The following is a 24,025-nucleotide window of genomic DNA, read 5'->3' on the forward strand; positions in this document are numbered from 1 at the left end:
TCACTTTTTTGAAGTTTTGATAAACTGTTCGACATTGTAAAGAAACAGGTGCATTTCGTGAAATAAATAATTATATACAAACGGGTAGAACGTGAATAATCCGAACGCATTCCTATGAAGTTTTAATCAGTTGTTCGACATTGCTAAGGGGCCATTCATTAATTACGTAAGGGTCTCAAGGGAAGGGGGGTTGGAAAAATCTCTACATACCCTTACTTGGGGAGGGGGAGAAGTCAGACCCATTCTTACGTAATATTTCCCTAGTCGATATTTTATATTAGAAATCGCGTGGTCAAGTGGTTTCGCTGGAATCATATTTCATTTGCTTCTGGAAGGTAAAAAAAGTCTAAAGGCTGAGCTTTTTTTTACTTGTTTTTTAAAGAATGAATACTGTAAAATATAATAAAAGAGTCGCACTGTGTATGGCATGTCTTTTTTTTAATTAGTGTCGCATCATATAGAAAAAAATGTTTTCGAAAAAAACATTCAGTCTAGGTTCCTTTTAGTAAATATTTTTTTGCACAAAAAGGTTTTTAGAAACATTAATAATAGCAAATTTAATAGCAATTCCAGTGGTGTAAGATTCATTACTTAATTATTTTGGAAAACGAAATGGAATCTTACGTAAGATAGGGGGGAGGGGTTTGAAAAATCTTACGTACCTTTACATGGGGAAGGGGGTCAAAAATGCCCAATATCATCCTTACGTAATTAATGAAAGGCCCCTCAGAAAAAGACGCATTTCGTGAAATACATAATTACATACGAGTAGAACTTCAAAAATCCGAACGCACTCCGATGAAGATTCAATAAAGCAGTAATAAACAGATGCATTTCGTGAAATGATAAAAAGGTACTTCCCCACTTCTTTTTATTCATACTTGTCACAAATCATCATAGTTTTAGGAGAGAGTTGAACTGACCACATTCACAACACACAAACTAATTTATTTTCTACACACTTACACAGTTTACACATGATGGGCAGCCGATTTGTCCATTCTCCCGATTAGCGGTCAAAAAAATGCCATAAATGCTATCCCGGTATTCGGTCAGGAGTTGTCACGGTTAGATTAATTCAGAAGAGGGCGCCGTTGCTGTAAAATATTGTAAAATGAAATTGGCAACGGCAAAGGATAAAAACAGATTGCATCGGTCGAAATGTGCTAGTTTCAGTTGTGTTTTGAAGGCGCAAGCCTAATTTTTACTAATCCTTTTCAATGTAAATAAATTTTAACTTTACTTACCTCAGAGTGGATTCTAACTTATTTGAATCCTACTATTTACAAGAAAAATGGTGCCGAAACCCGGTTAATGAATCGCTTAAAAGCCAAAATAAAAGTCTCTGTGCTGAGATTCAATACCAGTTCGAGATGTACTGCCCGGCTTGTAGCGTTAGTAAACAAGCAAATGTAAGCCTTTTGTGTTGCGTGTTTATCTTTTATATAAATTGGTCCTGCAAAATCTACTGCTGAAACTTCGAAAGCGCTGGTGTTCATGATACGATCTGCTGGTAAAAGAGCAGTAACTTCACAAATTGGTTTTGCACGATGTTTTCTACAAATTAAACACTTCTTAATGATACTTTTCGTAACCTTTGTCGTCTTTAGTATCCAGAATCGCTGTCTTAAGTTCGTTAGAGTTGCAGATAAACCACCATGAGCAACTTTTTCGTGATTTTCATGGATTAATAGCTTTGTAATTTCATTGTTATTTGATAACAAAATGGGATGTTTTTCTTCTTCTGTTAAATTGGAAAATTGTAACCTTCCTCCTAATCTTATTATTTTATTCTCATCCAAAAACGGGTTAAAGCATTTAATTTTCGAATTGTTTTCTAACTCTTCTCCCTTAATTAATGCGTTTTATTTCTGAAAAGAAAGCATGTTCTTGAGCAGTCAAAATCCAATAATTTTCAGCTTCATTAATTTCATCAGCGTTTAAAGAACCAACTTTTTTATCGTCATGTCGACAATTATAAATAAATCTTCTGACGTAAGCGGTTACTCGTAGAACTGTTCTGTGTTCCCCCTCATCCCTTGAGGACGGTCTATAGCCAAAGCCATATGATCTCAGGCATACTCTGTCGCTTCTGCGGAGTATGCATTTCGTAGAACAAAAAATCACACAGAATGATTAAATAAATAAAGCTAAGTACGTATGTAATAATAGTGGAATTTTATATTTAACATGCAAAGCGGTACGGATTTTACCGCATGGGAAATCGGAATAAACCAAGAATGGATAAATTTGTGCAGTGAAAATTTTCGATTCACCAAAAGGAGAAGAAAGACACCATCAATTTTATCACCAATTATGTTCCCCTTTCGCCCCAGCGGCATAACTACAAATTCTGCCGCCCAGGGCGGTTCCTCAATTTGCCACTCTTTTAGGCATGAGGAAAACAGGCTTAATCCCAAAGATTTTTTAAATTGAAAACAATTTTAGGCTGTCCTTGGTGACGCTAACAGAAAGGGAAAAATTCGCGGACTCGCTTTGGAAATTTTCCGATACTGAAGTTTCAAAAACGCAAGGATATTTTTCGGGGTGTTAAGCGCTGACCAAATCTTATCAAAGACTGGAAAGTCAGATGGCTCTTCCTTAGAAAGGTTTTGAAAATGACATGCAAAAAACGTTACTTTAGGCAGAAAACGTAACTTGCTTAATGTGGAAACGAGTTATTTTTTCAATCAAATGTGTCAAGCTGCCGCCCTCGAAATAGTGCCTTCCAGGGCGGACCGCCCATCCCTCCCACACTAGCTACGCCACTGCTTCGCCCCTTTTATCACAAAGTGTCTCACTTCATCTTGCTCCCTCCCCTTGGTCTCATGTCACTCTATTTTTCATTAACATATTCTTATAAAAAAGAAAAAAAAACGTGTTGTCACACTTCTTGTTACCATCTCCTTCCCATTGTCCCATTTTCCCGAACCCCTCCCTTTTCAAAACGTGACATCATTTTTGATAAGCCCCTTGGAGAATCTTCCGTGGGTAGGAAATTTTTGCCCCGACTATTTTCAAAGAGGGGACTCAAGAAATTTCAGCGGGAAACTCCGCCGCGAATTTCAGTCCTCCCTTGATATGAGTGTGTGTATCTGATTTTTCTATCTATAAAGTCATCGAGCCTTTTTGCAACAATTTTTTTTTTTCCAAATTGTTGAGAGTATGTTAGGGCGAATAACTTTCTTCTAGAAAATTTACTTTAATTGCCAACCGATCCCATCAAAAATCACTGAGTTATTGATAACTGTTTATCTTACGAGTCTATTTAATTAGCACTTATTTTTCTCTCATTTCAGTCAAAAGACCAGTAAATGGACTCGCGGGACAGGTTCAGCAGAATAAGTGAGAGTGGAGGTGTCGGAGTCCCCCTGGAAGATTATTGGAAAGAGTTCAGCAGCTTTGATGACACTGGGCAGCCAGATGAAGATGAGGAAGATTTATCCAAAACACCTGATGGTGAGTACAATTCAACTAACACGAAGTAAAGTAAGAAATTACAACGTCAAAAAGCACAAATTGCAGATTACTGCAGACATGTGTTTCGGCGTTACAAGGAACGCCTTTTTCAACGCAAAAGAAATGAGCTTATGGTAGAAAAGACATCCGACAAAAGCTAATTTTGACCTTTGTCGGCTGTCCTTTCATCCATAAGCTCATTTCTTTTACATTGAAAAAGGCGCTCCTTGTTACGCCGAAACACGTGTCAACTGATATCTGCAATTCGTGCTTTTTGACGTTGTTATTTCTTACTTTAATTCTCAGCACAAAGGTATTTATTTATCTTATCACGAAGTAAATTAAAAAGTAAAAATATCATCTGTTCATTAATTGAGCAATGTACTTATGAAGTTTACGCACTGAAACAAGGTTTTATCATATTTGGGGACTTTTTAGATGGTTTTAGGCAATAACTGATACGTTTGTTGCCCTGTCACACGTTCTTTCTGAACACGAGCATAGGGTTATAAAAATTAACTTTGTTTTACGTTTGTTGAAAAATACTTAGAAACTGCACTGTATATTACTTAAAGCTTTATAAACATTGCATTAGTATTTTCCCTCTACCACGCATGGTGCAGAATAGATATCCCTTGTTACACCCTCTTTAATGACCTGACCTGTACCTGTGAGGCCTCGCAATCCGAGATTCCCCGATTTACAAATGAACTTTTCGGTGAAATTTGTCCTACTTTCCGTTCAGTTTCTACGGTTTCAGAAATTTTCTCTCCATTAAAGAAAAAAAGAAAGGAATGTGATGCTGGTCCCCTCTCCCTGCTTTGGTTTGATTTTGGCGTCTTATTATGAAACCTAATTTATGAGGGAAAACTTAAAACTATTGGGTATACGTTTATGATACACTCGTATGTATGTAATATGTATAGGAGTGCAGGACGTCAAAAAATAAATAAATAAATAAATAAACGCCTGAGTGTGCGCTAACACCAGTTTAATACAAGAACGCTCTATAATGAACGATGGTTGAATTTTGCGCCGAATTTCATTCATTTGGTTGGTCGCAGTGCTGTAGTTGGAGAAAATTTTTTGGGAATGAATTCATTAAGAGAAAAGTGGTTTAAAACAAATTTATATTGAATTTATATTATTTTAAAAGCGTAAGTTTTCTGGAATCTACGCCACTTTCCCTCTCCCCAAGTGCAATTCTGGTTGGTTGGTGTAAATTAAAGACTATTACGAACATTTTTGAACAAAATAACAAGCTTTCCTTTTGCAGAAAAGAATCAAACGTATAGTGAAGTCAAGAGCAAAATCAGAAAATTTTCATTGGAAGACCGATTGATTTTTATTACTTGCCCTCTATCTAAGAGCAGGATTTAATGTGGAGATAGCAAGTCCAATCATTGGCTTAGCAAAAACTGACCCAAAGACCCCAAGTCACGTGACTCAACGACGAATGGTTGGCACGTTTAACAAGCGAACGAAACCTGATTTCTTCCAATGATTTGCTTTAACATTTATCACATCACTTGGGGTCTTGGTTTCATGAATTAGTCTTCACTTTCTCCACTTTAACTCTTCTCGCTTCTCTTCACTACGTATCGATGACAAGTAACGATCACAAATGCTTCGAACTTCAATTTCAAAATTTTTCTGGGGAGAACACCCAATTTTTCTTCTCCAAAATATTTGTGGAAATTTGAATTCACTCTATTGTCGCAGGAAAAATATAAGGAATTAAGGAATGAATGTGAGCAATGAATGTTTAATAATTTCGTGTTTATCGGTAACAAAAAAAGTAATATTTTATTTTGTAAAAGAAAATTTTCGTAATATTTGCCTATGTTCAGGTTATTACTGCTTTATATGATGAATTTTATTCCGCATCAAGTCATCGCAACATAATTCTATATATAAAAAAAAGTATTACTGCATAATTATTTTTCAGTATAAAAGAGCGCGAGGTCTTGCAGGACCTGATTATCGCACAGGCCGACTAGGGCTGTGCGATAATCTCGTAATCGTGGGGCCCCATTTTCGTAAGGGGCCCCAAATTACTTGAAGAAATATGCGTAGCATTAAAACTAAGAGCACGAAAATTTTTCAAATAATGATAAGATAATGACTTGGTAAATTGAAAATAAACTTCCTCAAATGAGAATTTTTATTTATTTTGACAGTAGCAGATTTAACTTGTTAAAATTGTGAGGGGCCTCAATTAGATTAATAATGCATATGATAAATGATTTCGCAGTTCTTCTGAGATAGACACGAATGACTCCAAAATTGCATTCCGACCGGCCATAAACCTGTAAATGAACCACTGTATTCCGCTATAGAGTCTTTAGGAGGGCTCCAAATTATTGTGGGCCTAGGGCCTCACTTTGAGTTTGTTAGTCCCTGATCCCTTGCATGCACCAGACGAATGTGATTTACGTTGGTCTGTCCCTGAGGAACAGATATTTTATAAATTATTTTGCTTCTTATGCAGCTTAAGACTCAACAGAATAGACTCTTAAACACTCAGCAGAATGGACTAAAACTCGGGTCATTTTTCGACTCCAAGACCATAAGTTAGTGAAAAACAAGTCGCAGACATCAGGCAACCAAAGCGTTCTTCTGCAGTGTTAGTAACGTACTAAGAAAAAATGCGAGAATTACGATATTTTTACAACATTATAACTTGACAAATATGCTGCAATGTTCTACACAAAAATTCGTTAAGATATTTTTTTAAAAAAAGAGAGAGATAAAAGAATACTATGTAAGCACACAACTTTCACTTTATTTAGATCTTTTTATTTTTCAGAAGGTGAAGCTGAAGAAGAATGGTTACGCGAGGCTGGTTTCGAAACTTTGGTGGATTGCGGTAAGTACGCCAGACCAATTACCCTCTTGTTTTAATGGCTCATCATAAATGCTTCGTTAGTTTTTATGAAAGCAATTACTCACAATAAGTTTGAATTAATTACTCTTTTCGGAATGGCTCGACAGGATGCTTTCTGAAATATTCCGCTTTTCATGTAGTCTTTCGTTGAGGTCGGTTCAGATCTTCGTTTTTGTAATTGGTGGTAGTTTATGGGTAATTAAGTGCAATAAGCATTAAGATGGTGGTTCAGGTGATAAAGTTTCATGAGTTTTCCTTTTCCTTCCTGTCTTCGTGATTCTTATTTTTGACTCGATGTTTCTCAATTTTTTAGATCATTTCATGTTTGGAGAAAGTCAATTATACAACAACGGCAACATAACTTTTTAATTTCGAATCGCAAAAGGACCCATTTCATTCTTAAGATTCTTTTCCGCTGTTTTAAAAACTTTTCGGGTAGGAGACGTCCCTCGATGCCAGTGCACTGTAAAAGTCCCTAATTGTTCCCAAAATTTGTTGAATTTGATTTGAGGATTATTTGGCTCTGACAGAACAGCAAACGGCCCACATCTCATGGGTATCAATGACTGTTTTGAGGGAACATATTTTCTCCGCCCTATTTGCATTCTATTCGTCCCTTGGTCCCTTCACTACAGCATTTGATGGGGAGATGGAAGCTATTAGGCTGGCATCACAACAATTGATTTCTAGGAGTAAGAGCTTTGATAAAGCGGTTATTTTGTCTTACTCGAAGTCTGCAATTCATGCTGTCGTCTCTCCAAAGTCAGCAGATTCACAAAGTTCAAGATTGAATTGCTAATTCGAGTATGTTACAAACCTTAGGAAAAAAGAAGTTTTTTTGCAGTGGGCTCCGTCTCACAGTGAAATATATGGAAATGAAATGACTGATTTCCTAACAAAAAAGGGAACGAAGATACTACAAAATTCCACGGAACCCTGTTCCTTATTAAACAAAAAATGAATTTCGACTTCCGGGGATCCAGCCAGACTCTTCACATTAAAAGTAAGAGCTGGAGGGATCCCTTATGGCTATACCAGCCGCACCTAGAAGATACGCAGTGGCAGCTTTTCGTGTAGAGACAGGACATGATTGCCTTGCGAGAAATTTTTTTTATAGGTTCAATATCTTTTCTTCCCCAAACTGTACATTGTGCGGCAGCGACACTGTTATGGATGCGGTGCATCTTATGGAATGCCCAAAAGTGTCTGGAAACATGTATGACAGATATTGGAAGGGCCAGAGAAAAACTACTGAACTTATAGACTGATTGACCCTATTAACTTCAATTTTATATTTGTGCATTTTCTCCTTTTGAATTTTATATTTTTACAATTTTTCAATTTTATATTGTACATTTGTAGATTCTACCTTTTCATTTTTTAACTGTTACATTTTACATTTTTATAGTTTACTTTGTTGCATTTTTATATTTTACTCCCTCTTCATGTGTGCTGGATGCACCATCTATGTGCGGTCTAGTCAATGAATTCATAAGTTCAAGTGCTTCAAAAAAAAAAAAAAAAAAGCTTTGAGGGAATATTTCCGAAGTGCCTCATCTAAATGTAAGGCGATTTGGAGTGCCTCCTCCCCCCTAACTTAATTTGGCACTTTAAAATTTTTTGGGAGGATTTTCTGAAATCCCGCGCGTGTATGACAAACGTCCAAGGACATCACAAACAAGGCCTTGAAGTCAACATCAGGGCAGAAATTTTCTGGGAAAAGTCAGCCATGTAGTCTTTTTAAAAATGGTCTAAATCTGTCGAGAACTTGACGTTTGTTGTGGCTATTAAAATTCTTCGTTTGGTGTGAGGTGATGTCCTTTAACACTATAAAAGGCATAAATTTAAGCCACTTTCATCACGGCTTAAAATCCCAAACAGTAGAGAGAATATAAGTTTCTGAGGTTTTCAACACTGTGTGATCAAGTGCAAACAAACTCTGAACCCTCCCATGAAACGACTCCTTTATAAACAGAAATTGAGGGCATGGCAAGGGGAACTAGCGAAAGACACGGACCTGTCTTTCGCTAGTTCCCCTTCGTAATCCCGAATATCTGTTATCTTGTAAAAGTATTGTGAATGTTACCAGTGGCGTACCTTGTTGTCTGTGTTGTTCATGAACGAACGGGTCAAAAAGAACGAATCCTCGAAACGAACGGATCTGTTCGTTCTCCTAAAAAACGAACGATCGTTCTTTTGAACGGTGAGCAGTTTGTAACCTTGCATTGATGCACTTGCGATAAAATCGCATTTTCTTTTTTTGAAATACTGTCGTCTATAACATGTTAACTCATTAATCAATCTCAAATTTCCTTTTTCTCACTATAGTACAATATATTCAGTTCGAAATTTTTTAAGTTCTGCTTTATTCATCATTTTTCTTTAATCGTTGTAGTTCTTCATTTGCAGTTTTTCCATATATCCATTTTTTGTGTAACTTGTTTGGTTCTTCTCACTTCTGTCGCTTTCTGTCACGAAAACTATTTCCAAAAGTACCTTTTACCACTTTTCTGGTGATTCTTTCGTCTTCTATTACATCCTTCCTATCGACTACCATCTATATATTGATTTGACTTCATTTTTAACTTGCTTGCCGATTTCCAAGTCGCTTAATTTTACATTCCATTTTCATTATCCAGAAGTTTTAAATAAGGATTTTTACTGTTTAACTTTTCCCCCCATTTAAAATATGTTGTGTGTGTATTTTTTTTTTTTTTTTTTCTGTTCTCATTGGTGGTGTGGAAAAGTATTGAAGCTTCCTAATGTTTAGGTGAGCCTTTTTTTTAAATTAAATTATCCATTTCTCCGACTGAGCGAACAATTTATTTGATGTTACTTTTTTCGTTATACCTATTGATAATACTATATGTACGTATAACAGAATTGTAGCTAGAAAAAAAATATTTGAAGGACCGCACCTCTTTCTTTTGGGTAGATGTATAACGCAATTGTATAACGCCAAAACAAACATCTGTCATGGTTGACTGATGTTTGTTTTGGGGTCATAAAAGGTCAGTTCCTACACCTTACGACAATTCTTATGTATAAAGCAGGCGTTTCATAATTATACTAACGGTACCTACACGGCTTTGCCCGTAGTAAAAAATTAAAAGGTCATTTGATTCGCCTGTATATTTACAAATAATGGATGATGAGTTTCTCACCAAATTTGCTAGGTTAAATGTCTCGCCCATGTTACGGTTCCACGTTATGATAATTTGGTAATTTACTACTCCACGTTATAATTTACCCAATAAAATGTTCTTAAAATTTGAATTGAAAAAGAACAAACTTTAATTTTCGAAAAATCGCTTCGAGGTGCACAACCCCATGCTACAAACTAATTTTATGCCAAATTTCATTAAAATCAGTCGAACGGTCTAGGTGCTATGAGCGTTACTGAGATCTTGACAGATAGAGATCCAGACAGAGAGACTTTCAGCTTTATTATTAGAAGAGATTACTTTTATTAAGTTTATGTTACTTAAGGTACATAGTTTTAATGAATATTTCTTTAGTCTCGTGTTTAATATTCGTGTGTTCTTTTTTGTAGTTCTCTTTGTTATTTATTTCGTGATTCACATTTTTTAAAAAATGCAGCCTAAAGTACAGATTATTATTTTTTTGCTTTACTATCACCTACGAGCATACTACGTTTGGAGATATATTTCTATTTAGAATTAATGCACTATTTCACGTAAGTTCAATTTTGCAAATTTTCCACCGTAGCAAACAGTGTATTTTTTTATATAGTAAAATTTAATAACTTAATTTTGTGACGTGCTGAAATGGAACCTGCAATTTTTGAAACGGAAAATATGTCTTACCATTCGGCTACAGAGCAATATCTTACAAAATGAACTTAAATTGCGTTATACATCGAAATAATAAAGTTTTTATACATTTTTTTTCCATAGCCATATTTTCCTACTTTTAGATGATTTTTCCTGCAAAAAATATTGCTTATCTAATGAAAGATATCGAATGCACGTGAGTATGTCGTGCAGATAGATCGCTTGTAACTTTTTAAATGAACGAGGTCGTTCAAATGAACGAGTTCCAAAAACGAATCAAAAGAATGAACGGTCCTCTGATGAACGGATCATTAAAAAGAACGACATTGCCCACCTCTAGTCTGAAAGAGACTTTAATATTTTTAGTTTTATTTTAGTTCGGGCCGCAAAATTCATTTTTGTCTGAAGTGCGGCTCTTGGTTGAAAAAAAAAAAAGTTGGGCACCACTGATTTAAAATAAAAAAGTAAAAGTGCTGCTTTGTTCGCATTCATTATGATCGAATTTATTGAATCGTCATCTGTTGATCCAAGGGAAAATATTAAAGTTAAAAACAACTTTGTTCAAGTCATCTTTTGAAAGCTTTAATCCTTCAAAGGAGAAGACCTCAACATATGTAAGTTCCTTGTGAATTATGATCCAATTACAGTTTTTTAAAGGATTTCCCATAAAGGTGTAAATATAGAAACAAAATGTTCTTACAGGTATGTTGAAACAATATCCTTCTCTTCTACGGGAAAGATTTCCTCAAATTGACAAGCATAACTGCTTCGGGGACACTGATTCAGCAAAAAGAGGGTTTAGGCTTGAATAAACTTGTTTGTTAAGTTTCTTAAGCTGTTAAGCATGACTGATTTGTTTCTTTTTTCATACATGGGACTAAATGAGAAATTTCCTTGAGCAATTAGACGTTTTTCGGTTTTCGTTTAAAATCAGCCAACAGTTTACACAGCTTATACAAAAGCATTTTATTTGTGATTTTTAATTTTGTTGTGTACTAAGAAAAAAAGAAATAGGGGGGGGGGGAATAGCATATGAGGACAATGTTTTGGCATACAAAATTTCAAAATTCGTTTAGTTGTTTCGTTATTACAAGGAACCCTTTTGCGTGGAGGTATCGCTAGAGACTTTTTTCAAAGCTTAAAAATGTTCTGTGACACTTTTTTAGAGCTATACATTTTACCGCTGTCATTCATCACATAGCTTCAAAAAAGTTTGAAGTTTTCTGCACATCAAAAAACATTGAGTACGTCTAATGTTGTTTAACATTGAATTGTTCACATTTGTCGTCCTCATCATTGTTTTCATTATTGTTTGCTCTGTACTAGCTTTAATTTGAGCTGTATTATTCTCGGAAGTATTTTGGAAGTCATAACATCGGCTTCATCAAATAAATAGTGTGTAAAACCTTCTCTACTCCACTAATTAAAAAAGGGGACTGTCGCGACTTTTTTTTTTTTTTGATGTGTGGTTTATCAGTAACTTTCGGTTGACTTCTGAATGCTGAAAGAATTTTTTCTAGGAAGGAAAAACTAAGCTGGAAAGCAATATAATAATGAATCTCAAAAATATTGTTCACTAAAAGCTCGTTTAAAAAGAGCTATGCTTCCAAAGACTTAGCATTGAACCAACCAAATCATTCTGATTTCCTCGCTAAATCTGGTTTATCGTTAAATCAAGGTTCGTTATAAAATTAATCGGCTGTAGTTGTTGGATCGACACATGTTTTTTTGAAAAATATTTCACAAAGTCGTCATGATGTTTTTGTTCCAATATTAGCAGCAGTGGTGTTCCCATAGGGTATACTCCATATACGCCGTATACTCTCAAACATTTTTTTAGATACATAGCGTATACCTTCAAGCTTCAAAAATTTTCATATTATGACATATTTTGTATATGATAGCATACACATATTGTGAGTAAAGGATTACTGGGAGTAGAACTCTTATAACTGGAGAAGCTTTAGCTGGGAGTATACCCTCAGAAAAATTGATGGGAACATCACTGATTAGCAGTAAATTTCAATGTGACTTTTAAGCTAAAGCACCTAAAAAGTTAAGTTTTAGAGATATTTGCTTTCTGGAATTTGTTTTCCTCCACGCTCGAAAAACAAGTGATAATAATTACCGAAGTTTGTTTATGAGAATGCGATAACGGTTGCAGTTTTCTGTTTGTTTCACTTGTGTTTCTGTTTTCTAGAGATGACAGAACAAGATGAAGCGGAGTTCTACGAGGACATATTGGCCACTCTGACGGCCAGGCAGATTGCTGTCGTCAAGAAGAGACTGGACACCGTCCAGATGTCCAAGAAGCGTCGAGTGCCTCGTAGTCGCCCTAGGGCGGATGTTCGAGATGTTTTCAGTCAAGCGTCCACATCACCTCCGCAGGTAGGAATGTTTGAATGGCCATTTATAAAATGGTTGTTTTGGTCTCGAGAAGTTTTGAAATATGTTAGTTTTAAAGTTTTTTAGGGGATATTTTGATAATTGGGAATCGGGCAATCTTTCTTCATTGGCGTCAATTTTTCACTCCAGTGCCTGCGCGAGAGGTATCTTTCGTTGCAAATCTAAACAAAGAGAACCGAAACATCTATTCATATTGGGTTACTATAAATCAGCAGGGTTACCAAAATAAAATTATTTACGCTAAAAATGAGACGACCGCGCCAGATTCTCAATTATCGAAATATCCCCGTTTTCTCTATTATGGCATCTGTCCTGATATTTGACTCCCTCCAACAAAAATTGAACACAGTATATTGAAGATTGCGCTTGTTAAACAACCTCACTCCTATCATTAATTCGGTGTTCAATTTTGAACTTGAAACTTTTCCCTTTTTGATACCTATTGATTTCTGTCTGTTTGTCTAATTACGTTTTTTTACTAATTTGTTAAGCAGTGTAAACTATCTAGCCTTTTTTTTAATAGTGATGTTTCATCTAATTAGTAATAGTTAATTAAGTTCAAATAACTACAAACTACAAGTATCCGTGCACTCTTATGGCAAGGGTTCACATCAAACTTTGGTCCATGAAAGGACTCCACTGGGTATAAAATATGAGGAAGGCCTGTGCTAGATGCTTCGAAAAATTCAATGCAATTGTCGTCACTATAAAAACTGTAAATTTCAGGCTTCACTATAAAAACTGTAAATTTCAGGCTTTAAAACTCAGCTAAATGCAATGTCTAAATAGCAATGAGTAATTTAGCGATTTTGATGTCTTCTACCTTAACCCCACGCGGCTTTACAAGACAAAAATTTTAGTGATAAATGTGTTGTGAAATAATGAAAATAATATAATAAGAGGAATGAAAACAGATATAAAGCGATGCAAAAGTTGGAAGCGAAAAATACTAAGCCTTCGAAATTTCTGGAAAAAAATAATTTCAGTTCTTGTCGTTGAGGGAAAAAATATTAGTCCACTATATGTACAATATCTCCTATTAAAATACTTAAATTTAATTACTTCAGTGCTAAAAAAAAGTCTTCAAAGGACAAACATTTTAAGTACCGAGAAAACAAAAATAACTAGGAACAATGTGTGAAATGATATTTCTCATACGTCCGCTCAACTTTATCCACTATTGTCTGAAATTTACAAAAGTAGGGGAATGTGCATTATCTTTTCATGGCAAAGTGAAATGGTTAAGATGATTGAGTTTTTTTCAAAATGAACAAATCGGAATTTTGTTTCGAAAATTAATACAGTGCATAAAAAAAGAAACATCTATTTTATAATAAAACTTACGTTAAAAGAGTATTTTTTATTTTTGGCAGTAAATTTGAGTTTTCAAAAAAAAAAAAAAAAAAAGTTTAAACTTTTCATTTTTTATGGAGCTATTGAAAAATAAAATATTTTTCTTATGAAATATTTTTATTCGATTTTAAAACATATTTTTGTTCAAAAGAATAAGTAAATAAAATAGTGAATGAATAAATAAAAAGATAATGGAACATTAACCTAATAATTAAATGAATAAATAAATTAAAATATTAAGAAAAATTAATGAGCGAGTAAAAGAATGAATGATTAAGAAAGTAAGTGAATGAATGAATAAATAAGTGAATTACTAAATGAAGGAATGTAAATTAATTGATTAACAACTGAAAACGTAAGTGATTTATATTAAATGTTTGAGTGAGTAAATGAAACGAACTATTTCACTTTGCCCCGCATGTACTTGACTAATTGTACAATTTATTAAAAATACAAATGAGTTTAGTATTAATTAACTTAATACTGCGTTGAATATTAGGAGGTCTCAATTAATATTCAATGACAAGAACTTTATCATTTTATAGTAACAAATATAATTTTTGACTTTCAACAAAATATTAAAATATGAGCATCAATTTTCTAAAATTGCTTGTATTACCAAATGCTTTAATCTTCGGTGGTATTTTTTTCCCGACTGGAATAGACTACATATGGTACTATATAGTCAAAATAATACCAGATAGGTGGAGCTGAAAGCAGAGGTAATATTTACCATTTCACTTTGACCTGCTATTTTACTTTGCCCCATGTTCTCCTACATATTGTCGCCTCAGAGCAACAGTAAGATATCTAATCACAGAAATACCACTAAGATATCTTACTGTTACTCTGTGGCGACGATATTTAATATTTTACTTTCAAATTTTGGCTCAGTTACTTTTCTCAAAATGTTCCATTTTCTTGTTCTCCTAACTCTGAAATGAGCATGAAAATGCTAACCTCAAATCTGCTCTATTGCTCTTTGCTTTACCATAAAAATATAGCTTATCGTTTAAAGTATTTTTATTAATAACAAAAGAAAAATTCAACAAACGTTTAACATTTTCTCAGAATTTTTTTTTAGAATGCGGCGGCATCCAGTTTCATTTCAAAAAAATTTAATGAAAATATCTACATCTAGTGCCCTTTTCAAGCGAAAGATGCTAAGCAGTTATCATGCGTTGCATCTTTGGTATTCTTTAAAGAGTCATGTGGAGTAGCTGCAGTTAACGTTTTACTGCAATAACATAAAAAACTCGCGCTGCAAGTTTCGGATTATAAAGCGACCACCTGCGCTCGCCTTTGACCTACATTTGATGCAAATCCCTCCTTTTGCAGTAGCTGTCAAGTGTCTTTCGAATTATCTGATTATAAAAGTTTCTGTAGTTCAGTTATTCATATGTAAAGGAATGTAGGGCGAAGTGAAATAGTTAAGGTAACTTACCTTTTCCAAAATAAACAAATAGGAAATTTGTTTTGAAAATTACTTCACTTTAAAGAAGAACAACGAACGTTGTAATAAAACTTACACTGAAACATTATGTTTAGCAGTAAACTTGTATCTCCAAAAAATGGGAAAAATTTCCCCTGTTTTTAGTTTTGTAGAGAAAAGCAAAAAACAAAAAAATAATTTCCAACGAAACTTTTCGATTTGATTAATGAAAGTGTTTTTTATCAAAAGAAAAGTAAATAAAAGAATGAATATGTACATGAATCGATAATTAAACGCTTAAAAAACAAATAAACGATTTTATAAATTAATAGATGAGAAAATAAATGAGTGAATAAAGTAGAGTGAATGAGTAAGAAAATAGTGAATGAGTGAATCAATAAGTGAATGATTAAATGAAGGAATGTAAATGAATAAATTAATCAATAAATACGTGTGATTTAATAAATGATTGAATAAGCAAACGAAAAGAGATTTAACTTTAGCCGCATGCACTTGACTAATTGTACAGAGCATTTAAAATAAAAATAAGCTTAATATTGAATAAATAAATACTGCACAGAATATTAGTAGAACTCAATAAATATTTAACATGCTAACAACTTATCAATTTTATAATTAAAAAAAAAAATATTTTTTGACTTACAATTTAAATAATACAATATATGATCATCATCAGTTTTTAAAAATCACTTGTATTATCATATACTTTGATCTTCAAAGAGAACCTACTCCTGACTGGAATAGCTACACGTGTTACTGCATAGTTAAAATATTATCAGATAGGTGGCGCTAAGAGCAGAGTAAATATTACACCATTTCCCTTTCCCAGCTATTTTACTATGCCCCAAATTCCCCCATATTGGCCGTAAGTATTGTTTTTTCTGAGTTGTAATTCATATATTTATCCTTTCAATGCCGATCGACGTTTTAAGGGTTTTTTTTTTTTTAATTAATAACCTCGGAATTTTTTGGTTTCTAAAATAGCATTCCTTTGAATTTCTTGGTTTCAAGACATCCTCTCCCTTCAATTTCAGCTTTAAAATTAAATTCTGCATAAAATTTTAATTTTTCTTTAAATTTTTAAGCTATCAATATTATCATCGCCGCTATCATTTGGCAATGATTACAAAATAAATCACTTCTTTCATCGCGAATTATGGAAAAGTTTTTACAACTTGCTTTGTAACTTAATAGCCACTGATGGAATTGTTGTCCAAATCATCATAACCTTTGATGAAAAATGATCAAATTTGCTTTGGGTTAAAATATAATTTCAACGAAAAAACAACCTAAATAAAGCATAAATTGTCAAGAAAATACAACATTTGCTTATTTCAAGGCTACAATGGAACTTCCCGATCTGCGCAAAAGTACTCAAGAAACAACACAAAAGTCGCTCTCTCACATAGAGTAAGATAGAGAGAGGTCATGTTATGCTAAGAAATCGAAACCGGAAGTTGCACCGATGTATCCCAAGATCCTTAATTTCTGTTTAAAGATCTTGTGATACACTTTAAGTCAGAACATAGCATTACTAATTCTCAATTGGTGGTTAATTTAAGCGCAGATAATGTTTTTAAAATTACATTAAAAGGTGAATTAAAATGCAAACCAATCCGCCAGCTATCTTATTTGGCCTCTTCGCAAGATTGGTGATAACCATTCTCGCGAAGTGACCATGTTATCATGACTCCGCTCATCCTCGCACCGATGTGTCCCATAATTCCGGGTTCAATTTATGTCCGTTTTACCCATATACATTGCCTCTATATTTAAAATTTCTTTACTTTATGCTCTCTAACGACTTTTTCGTTAGTTGCAATTTTGCACTGATGGAGATGATTCATTGTTGCATTGAAACAGCTAGTATGTGTTGCATTTTCATGACAATTTTTGTTTTATTTACACTGTTTTTCAATTTCAGTCACCTTAACATTTCATCGAGTTTTCATATAAGATCAAGAGCCTGGCCCTTAAACCTAACATCAATTTATTTAAATAATATATTTTATTAACCCAATACAACAGTTCAATTTTCTTATCGGTGCAAAAATAGGTTTAAGAAGATACTATAAAATCTAGTATGGTGTTATGGATAATCAAATGAAGCTGAAGCTTGACTACGGATAGATGGCGGATGACCTTTAAGCAAAACGTCATTTGTATCATTCGTAATAGGTAGAATCTGCCATTAAGTACAGACTAGTAGAAGTTACGGTCTCGCTAATCCTATTTATTCCAAAGTAATACCAAAAAACCTATTGCAAATAATTCAAATGATGTTTTTGCTTCAAGGTGATCCGCCTTCTTTTCGTGGTCAAGCTATAGTTAGAATACAAAGTCAACAAATGAGATGAAAGAGGAAAGAAATTATCCAATGGGACGCGAATCGAATTTCCTGATCTCCCGTTGGTCAAAGCTATAAGACGGGGTAGTTTGCTCTAAAATAAAAGTGAACCGTTGATCTAGAAGCTAGTATAGTGACTCCCAACTTGGGAATAATCGCCCCCATGCTGGCAACTCAATTTGGCTTCTCAAGGAGACGGTGGATAATTAAAAAACGAAATAATGCTAAATAAAACCTAGGGCTTATCGAAGTTGAAAACATTTATAAAACCGATTGTTATAAGTTCAGACAAGGAATCACAAGTTTAGAAAACAAAATTCAAGTTTAGGAGTTTTCTCTTTTCACTTCGGTTGAACCTTAAAGAATATTATTTCATTATGCATCGCCAAGTTTATGAATTTTTATTTTTTTTTCAGTTTAAAGTATCGGTGGTCTTAATTCCATCTGATGCTAATTTAAATAGGAAAATATTTTCATAAAATGTGTAATTCTGAAAATTGGTAAATGTTGGTTTGAGACCTTGTGCTGTTGTGAGGACGTCACTGAAAAGTAACTTTTTGACGTCATGATCGCCACTTTATTTGAAGTCACGTGACAGTCACAAGAGGAACTTATTTTAGTCTCTGCTATTGAGGAAGCACTATTGATTCAATAAATGAGAAGTTTGTTTCTCATACAGTAAAACCCCTCTAACGGACACCCGTCTTATGCGGACAATTTTTAATTCACCAGTTCCAATGCAAATAACATTATAAAACCCCTGTTCTGCGGACACCTCTCTATTGCGAACAAAATAATTTGTTCCGTTAGTGTACGCATCAGAGGGAATTTACTGTACCTTCGATTTTGCTCATATCCTCCAGTTTGTAAACTCTCCACTGTGTAAAGTAGAATGTTAAGTAAGTTAGCACAAATACGTTGAGCGTTCAACGCCATGATAATAGAAATTGTTGTACGATTATCGTTACAATGCAAACTCTCATAAAAAGAATTTTAAGCTTCGTTGTTTCAAAAAAAAAAAAAGGTGTACACTTATAAGATACTCAAAACTTTTAGTTAATTACAGCAAGATACGTAAGTTCCCTTGAAACTTATTTTTTTTCTAAATTGAGATTTGAAACGTGAGACAGAAAGTTGTTAAATCAAATTCATCAAAATGTTTTAGTGGTCTATAACTGTAGTCTATCTCCTCCTAACGAGAAATGCTCTGTTAGTCACGTTTACAGTGTAAAGTATCATTAAATATTTCATTACATTTCAATAATCATCAAAATAAAATTAATACACAGCTAAGTAGAATGAAAGAAAGAGTGACACATGGAAATTTCAATTTTGACTATCTAAGATTTGATATGTTAAAAAAAGGCAGAACATAATTGCTAGCTTGTTGAACATGGGAGCTCTTGATGACATTTTAATGCTCCGTGATTGTGCAATCTACCTTTCACTAAAATAAAAGTTCTTCGAATCAACCTACGTCACGCCATTACACTTTTCCATTAGTACAATGTTAAGAGAGAAAAAACTAATATCAGGCTGGATTTTGTAATGTCGTGGAAACAGCACTTGAAATTATTGTACGTATCCCGTGCTGCATTGTGAATGTGATCTTGAAGGCCACAAGTTCAAGGACAACTAGATATAAAACAAAAAATGGCCTGTCGAACATAAAGATTAGTTATGTCGGTGGATTTTCCAATCGTGTTAAAGATGTACGTATTTGTTTATTTTTATTAAATTTTGTAGAATCGTGCAAGTGATTTGCATATGAAAACATACGGACTTTTAGGAGGCATGGAATGCTCCTGAAACGGAATTAGTTGTTAATAATACCAAAACATTTACACAATATTACTTGTTATGTATTAGTGATAACAATGTTCATAATGAATCTTATTTGGGAAATAAGTAATTAATTTCTGAAATAATATTACCTACACTCCCTCCCGCCAGTGCACCCTCAAACTTCCTTTGTGCAACCTTTTTTTTTTTTTTTTTTTTTTTTTTTGCACCCTCAAACCTGTGCACCTTTGTTTCATTGCACCTTTGTTTGTATTTTTTTCCTTTCGGTTTTAAACCTGTGCGGCTTCGTTTTTCTTCCTTTATTTCTCAATATATATATATATATATATATATTAGGGTGTCCCAAAAAAATGAAAGTCGTTTTTTTAAAACGCATACCCTCTTATTTTTTTCCTTTTATATCAAAACCGTTGGAAAAAAAGTTTCATGCAATTTGAAGCACGGTAACCCGTGCCGACTTGCGCCTAAAGGCCTAAACGTGTAAATAGCACGTGTATTCATATAAGCAAGCTAATGCTGGCGACGCGATATTTTTCAAAGCTCAAAACAGCTGTAAATAGTGCACAGAAAACAAATGAAAACAAAAAAACATATGTTGGGGGAAGGGGGGCTTATCCGTAGTAATTTGCAAACCGTCAAACATGTCAGTACGAATACATTCCGGTCAGCGAGCGCAGTATAGTCCTTCCATAGGGAACGAAACATGGCAGTGGAATTGCAAAGTTTGAAAAAAGGGATATTTTTAATAGGAGTCGTAAAACAACAAACTACGGGCTTGAAACTTCCCTCTAACGGACAAGTTCTGTCGGTTTTGTTTTATAACATTCGAGAAGTAAATTTAACCATCAGTGAAAGTGCAAATATCGCTATTCGGGAATGCATCATCTTTTGGGAAAAGGCACGCGTTCCCACCAAAAAATAAATTGCTAAATTGTGCGAATAAACTTAAAAACCTGTATCAAATCTAGAGAGACTTACAAACAAATGCAGAGAAACTGCAAGAAGTATTCAGGCAGCGCCAACAAGAATTTTCAAGTAATTTAAACAATTGATTCAATATTGCACATGCTGATGCACTTCGGTTAATCAAAATAGAGAAAGATGGGACTGTTGCCTGCTTTGAGTGCTCAAAAATCAAAAGAAGATCGCTTATCTATAGTTATTTTATATGGATGTGACGGAACAACTCATTGCTGAGTCTAAACTGGATAATTCCACAGGAAAAGAACAAACAAAGGCTGTTTGAAAGACAGTTTTAGATTGGAATCTCGAAGACAAAGTTAAGTTGTGATATTACAGCTTCCAGAACAGGTCCTTTAAGTGGTTCTTGCGCTATTCTTGAGCAAAAATTTGATAGAGAAACGCTTTCCTTTGCTTGCCGCCATCACATATATGAACTGATCTATCTCACTTAAATACAGTGCTATGGAGGAGCTGCGGAGTTGTTCCGAACTGTACCCTAACTTGGAAAATTTACTTGACTTTTACCGTGCTGAACTTACTAATATTACGCTCAGGGATGACTATCAAGAGTTGACAGAACTGCCTATCATATTTTTAGGTGGATATACCAGAAAATGAATTTAAACTAAGACCACCGGGAGTCATGCACAAAGCTCGATGGATGGCTCGAGCGATTTACTCCCTAAAACTATTATATTTAGTTCACAACTAAAATTAGATACGAAGGAAAATGAAGCATTGTTTGATGTCTGCTTTTTTGTAGTGACAGTATACGTGAAACCATGGCTTCAATGCATTTTGACAGTCAAAGCACTCAAAAAAGATTTGTGCTTTTTGATAAAAGTGTACGAAAATGTGGACCTAATTATCTCAAAAGCTGCTCTACAAAAATTCATCCAGCTTTTATGGTATGGTCAATAATATTTCATTCCTTTATGTGAAAAAGACTGTCTCAAAGCTTAGTGCAGTAAACGATGCAGCTGAAAGAGCGGTAAAAATGATGCAGAACTTTCATCGTTTGCTAACAGCTGATGAGGAACAAAAACAATCTGTTACGTTGTGTTCAAGAGCTATTCTGACTGCAAAAAGCAAACATTGAATTAAAGATATGTACAGTAATGATTCTTTTAGTCTAATATTGTTGTAAATATCTGCTTTAAATAAATTGATGTCGCGTGTAGTAATGAATTATGCAGTTAGCAATTTTTCCACTGTAGTCGCCTTACAGGATTTTAGGTCCAACTTTGACCTCAAGTCGGCACGGGTTCCCGTTATTTAATTGCAATGGAACTTTTTTGTCATGTTTCTGAGGTGAAATGGAAAAAATTTGAAGGGTATGCGTATTTGATTTCACAAATTTTTTTTTCGCCATTATATCTTGGGACACCCTAATATATATATATATATATATATATATATATATATATATATATATATATATATATATATATATATATATATATATATATAATATCAAATGATCCAAAAATTCCCCAATTCGTTGGATCTTGATTTTTGGGAATCTTTCCACATCCTGAGGAACCGTTCTAATTTACAAATTTGTAGTTAACGATCTTACTTCAATTCCCTATGTTTCTTCTGTGTGGACTCCTTTGTTAAAATTGGTTTAGTTTTCCTATTATTTTTATGTAAACGTCGTACATTTCTTACTTTTATTTTTTTCATTTTTTGCTTTCTTATTTCGTTTTGAGATTAACTAATCCCAATATGTTTACCCTTCACTCTGTTTTTTCCTGCATTTCTCCATTTGATACATTGCTTCCATACATAGTTTTTCCCGCTGGTAAATTTATTGCTAATTTATTCAGAGTGGTTTCATTTTTGGACTTTTTACATTGTTTATGGGTTTTCATTTAAAATTTATTACGTAACGGTTTTTTTCTGATGGAATTATATAATAAATTTTGCCTTCAGGTGTCATTTTATCTTTTTTGTTTTGTTTAATTTCTATTTTTTGATATTTATACTATCTCCTGTTCCACCGTGTTGCTTTTCTCGGGTGACTTTTCATCCAGAAGCTCACACTTCTTTGCATTGAAAAAAGTTTTCCTTGTAACACCGAAACACGTGTCATCAATCATTTGCAATTTTTGTGCTTCATAACGTTGGATTACTGACTTTTTAATTTTCAGCACAAAGGTATTTATTTGTTATTTGTTATATATATGTATATAAAAAATTTTTTGTGTGACCTCAAACCTATGTGCCTTCGTTTTTCTTACATCCTCGAACCTCTGAGCATTCGGTTTTTTTTCACCCTCAAACCTCTGATCTTTTTATTTATTTATTTTTTATTTATTTACTAGCTGTACCCGACGCGCGTTGCTACGCCAACAAAAAAAATACATCATTATACTGATTTTCATGACAATCGGTTGAACGGGGCAGAAGTTGCTACTCTGCAGTGCCACCTGGTGGCGAGTGGCTTCAATGAGCATATTATGCACCTTCTCCGTGGAAAATTACATATATATAGCAATTTTCATAATAATCGGTCCAGGTATCAAGTGAAGTCGTGACTATACTCAAATTTTGTACTCACGCAGTTTGCAAGATCAATCAATCGCTAAAAATATCAAATAGAAAAAGTTTTAAATCCCCCCCGTTGCATGAAAAGCCATAAAACAATAAAGAACGAATTTATTTGTTCAAACTCAAGAAAAATGGCAACAGCTAACTTCTTATCAATGAGATCTTTCACGCGAATTACTTTCTGCAGCCGATAATTTTATTCGCATTTATCCAATGGATTGTGACTTAAATTGGAATAAAAAAGGAACTATCGATCGGATTTTTTTCGAACTGGTCTATAAACATTCCCAGTTCCAAAAATAACAAACGGTGAAAGTTTCAGTCAAATCTGCCGGGTATTTTTTGAGTTCATGGATGACATACAGACAAACATTCATTTTTATATATACAGATTTATATAAATTTATTTATTTATTTATTTTATTTTATTTTATTTTTTTTTTTTTCTTTTGCGCCCTCGAACCTGTGTACCTTTGTTTTTCTTACATCTTCGAACCTGTGAGCATTTGCGCCACCAAATCTGTGTGCCACCAGGGGTTTTTTCTGCGCCCTTGAAGCTGTGAACCTTCGTTTTTCTTTTCCTTTTGCGGTCTCAAGCCTGGGCATATTGCCTTAATTTTTGCGTCCTCAAACTCTGCACTTTTTTTTTGAGAACCTGTGCGCCTTCTGTTTTTGTTCCCTCCCCTCTCGAACCTTTTTTCCACTTTATGTATTTTGCACCCTCGAACGTGAGGGCTTCAGTTTTTTTTTTAAACTATTTATATAAAAAAAAAAATTCCACCCGCAAACCTGTGCACCTTCAACTTTTTTGTGCGCCCTTTGGGACTTAAGGTTGACGCTCTTTTGGAGGACCTAGTCCACCCCAGGGATACAACTTCCAGTTTCAAAGAGGTCCTTATCGGAAGAGGGGTCATAAGTAATATTGTGGTCATAAAGAGGCGGTTTGTTTTGAATTTTTAGAATAAACACAGAGAGAGGTCATGACCCTCATGACTCCCTCCTCCTCT

The 24,025-nt window shown here is 34.1% G+C and overlaps 1 protein-coding gene across 1 annotated transcript in view; it reads left to right on the plus strand.

Annotated features, from left to right (window-relative positions):
* LOC129227815 (rho GTPase-activating protein 18-like) overlaps window positions 1-24,025 on the plus strand; it is a 439,197-nt gene that overhangs the window by 134,104 nt on the left and 281,068 nt on the right. The window contains exons 2-4 of the mRNA XM_054862428.1: window positions 3,300-3,459; window positions 6,269-6,328; window positions 12,341-12,528. Coding sequence (XP_054718403.1) covers window positions 3,315-3,459; window positions 6,269-6,328; window positions 12,341-12,528 — 393 coding nt within the window. The 5' untranslated portion in view covers window positions 3,300-3,314. The remainder of the gene's footprint in view (window positions 1-3,299; window positions 3,460-6,268; window positions 6,329-12,340; window positions 12,529-24,025) is intronic.

The sequence above is a fragment of the Uloborus diversus genome, chromosome 8, assembly GCF_026930045.1.
Source record: "Uloborus diversus isolate 005 chromosome 8, Udiv.v.3.1, whole genome shotgun sequence".
NCBI classification, from domain to species: Eukaryota; Metazoa; Arthropoda; class Arachnida; order Araneae; family Uloboridae; genus Uloborus; species Uloborus diversus.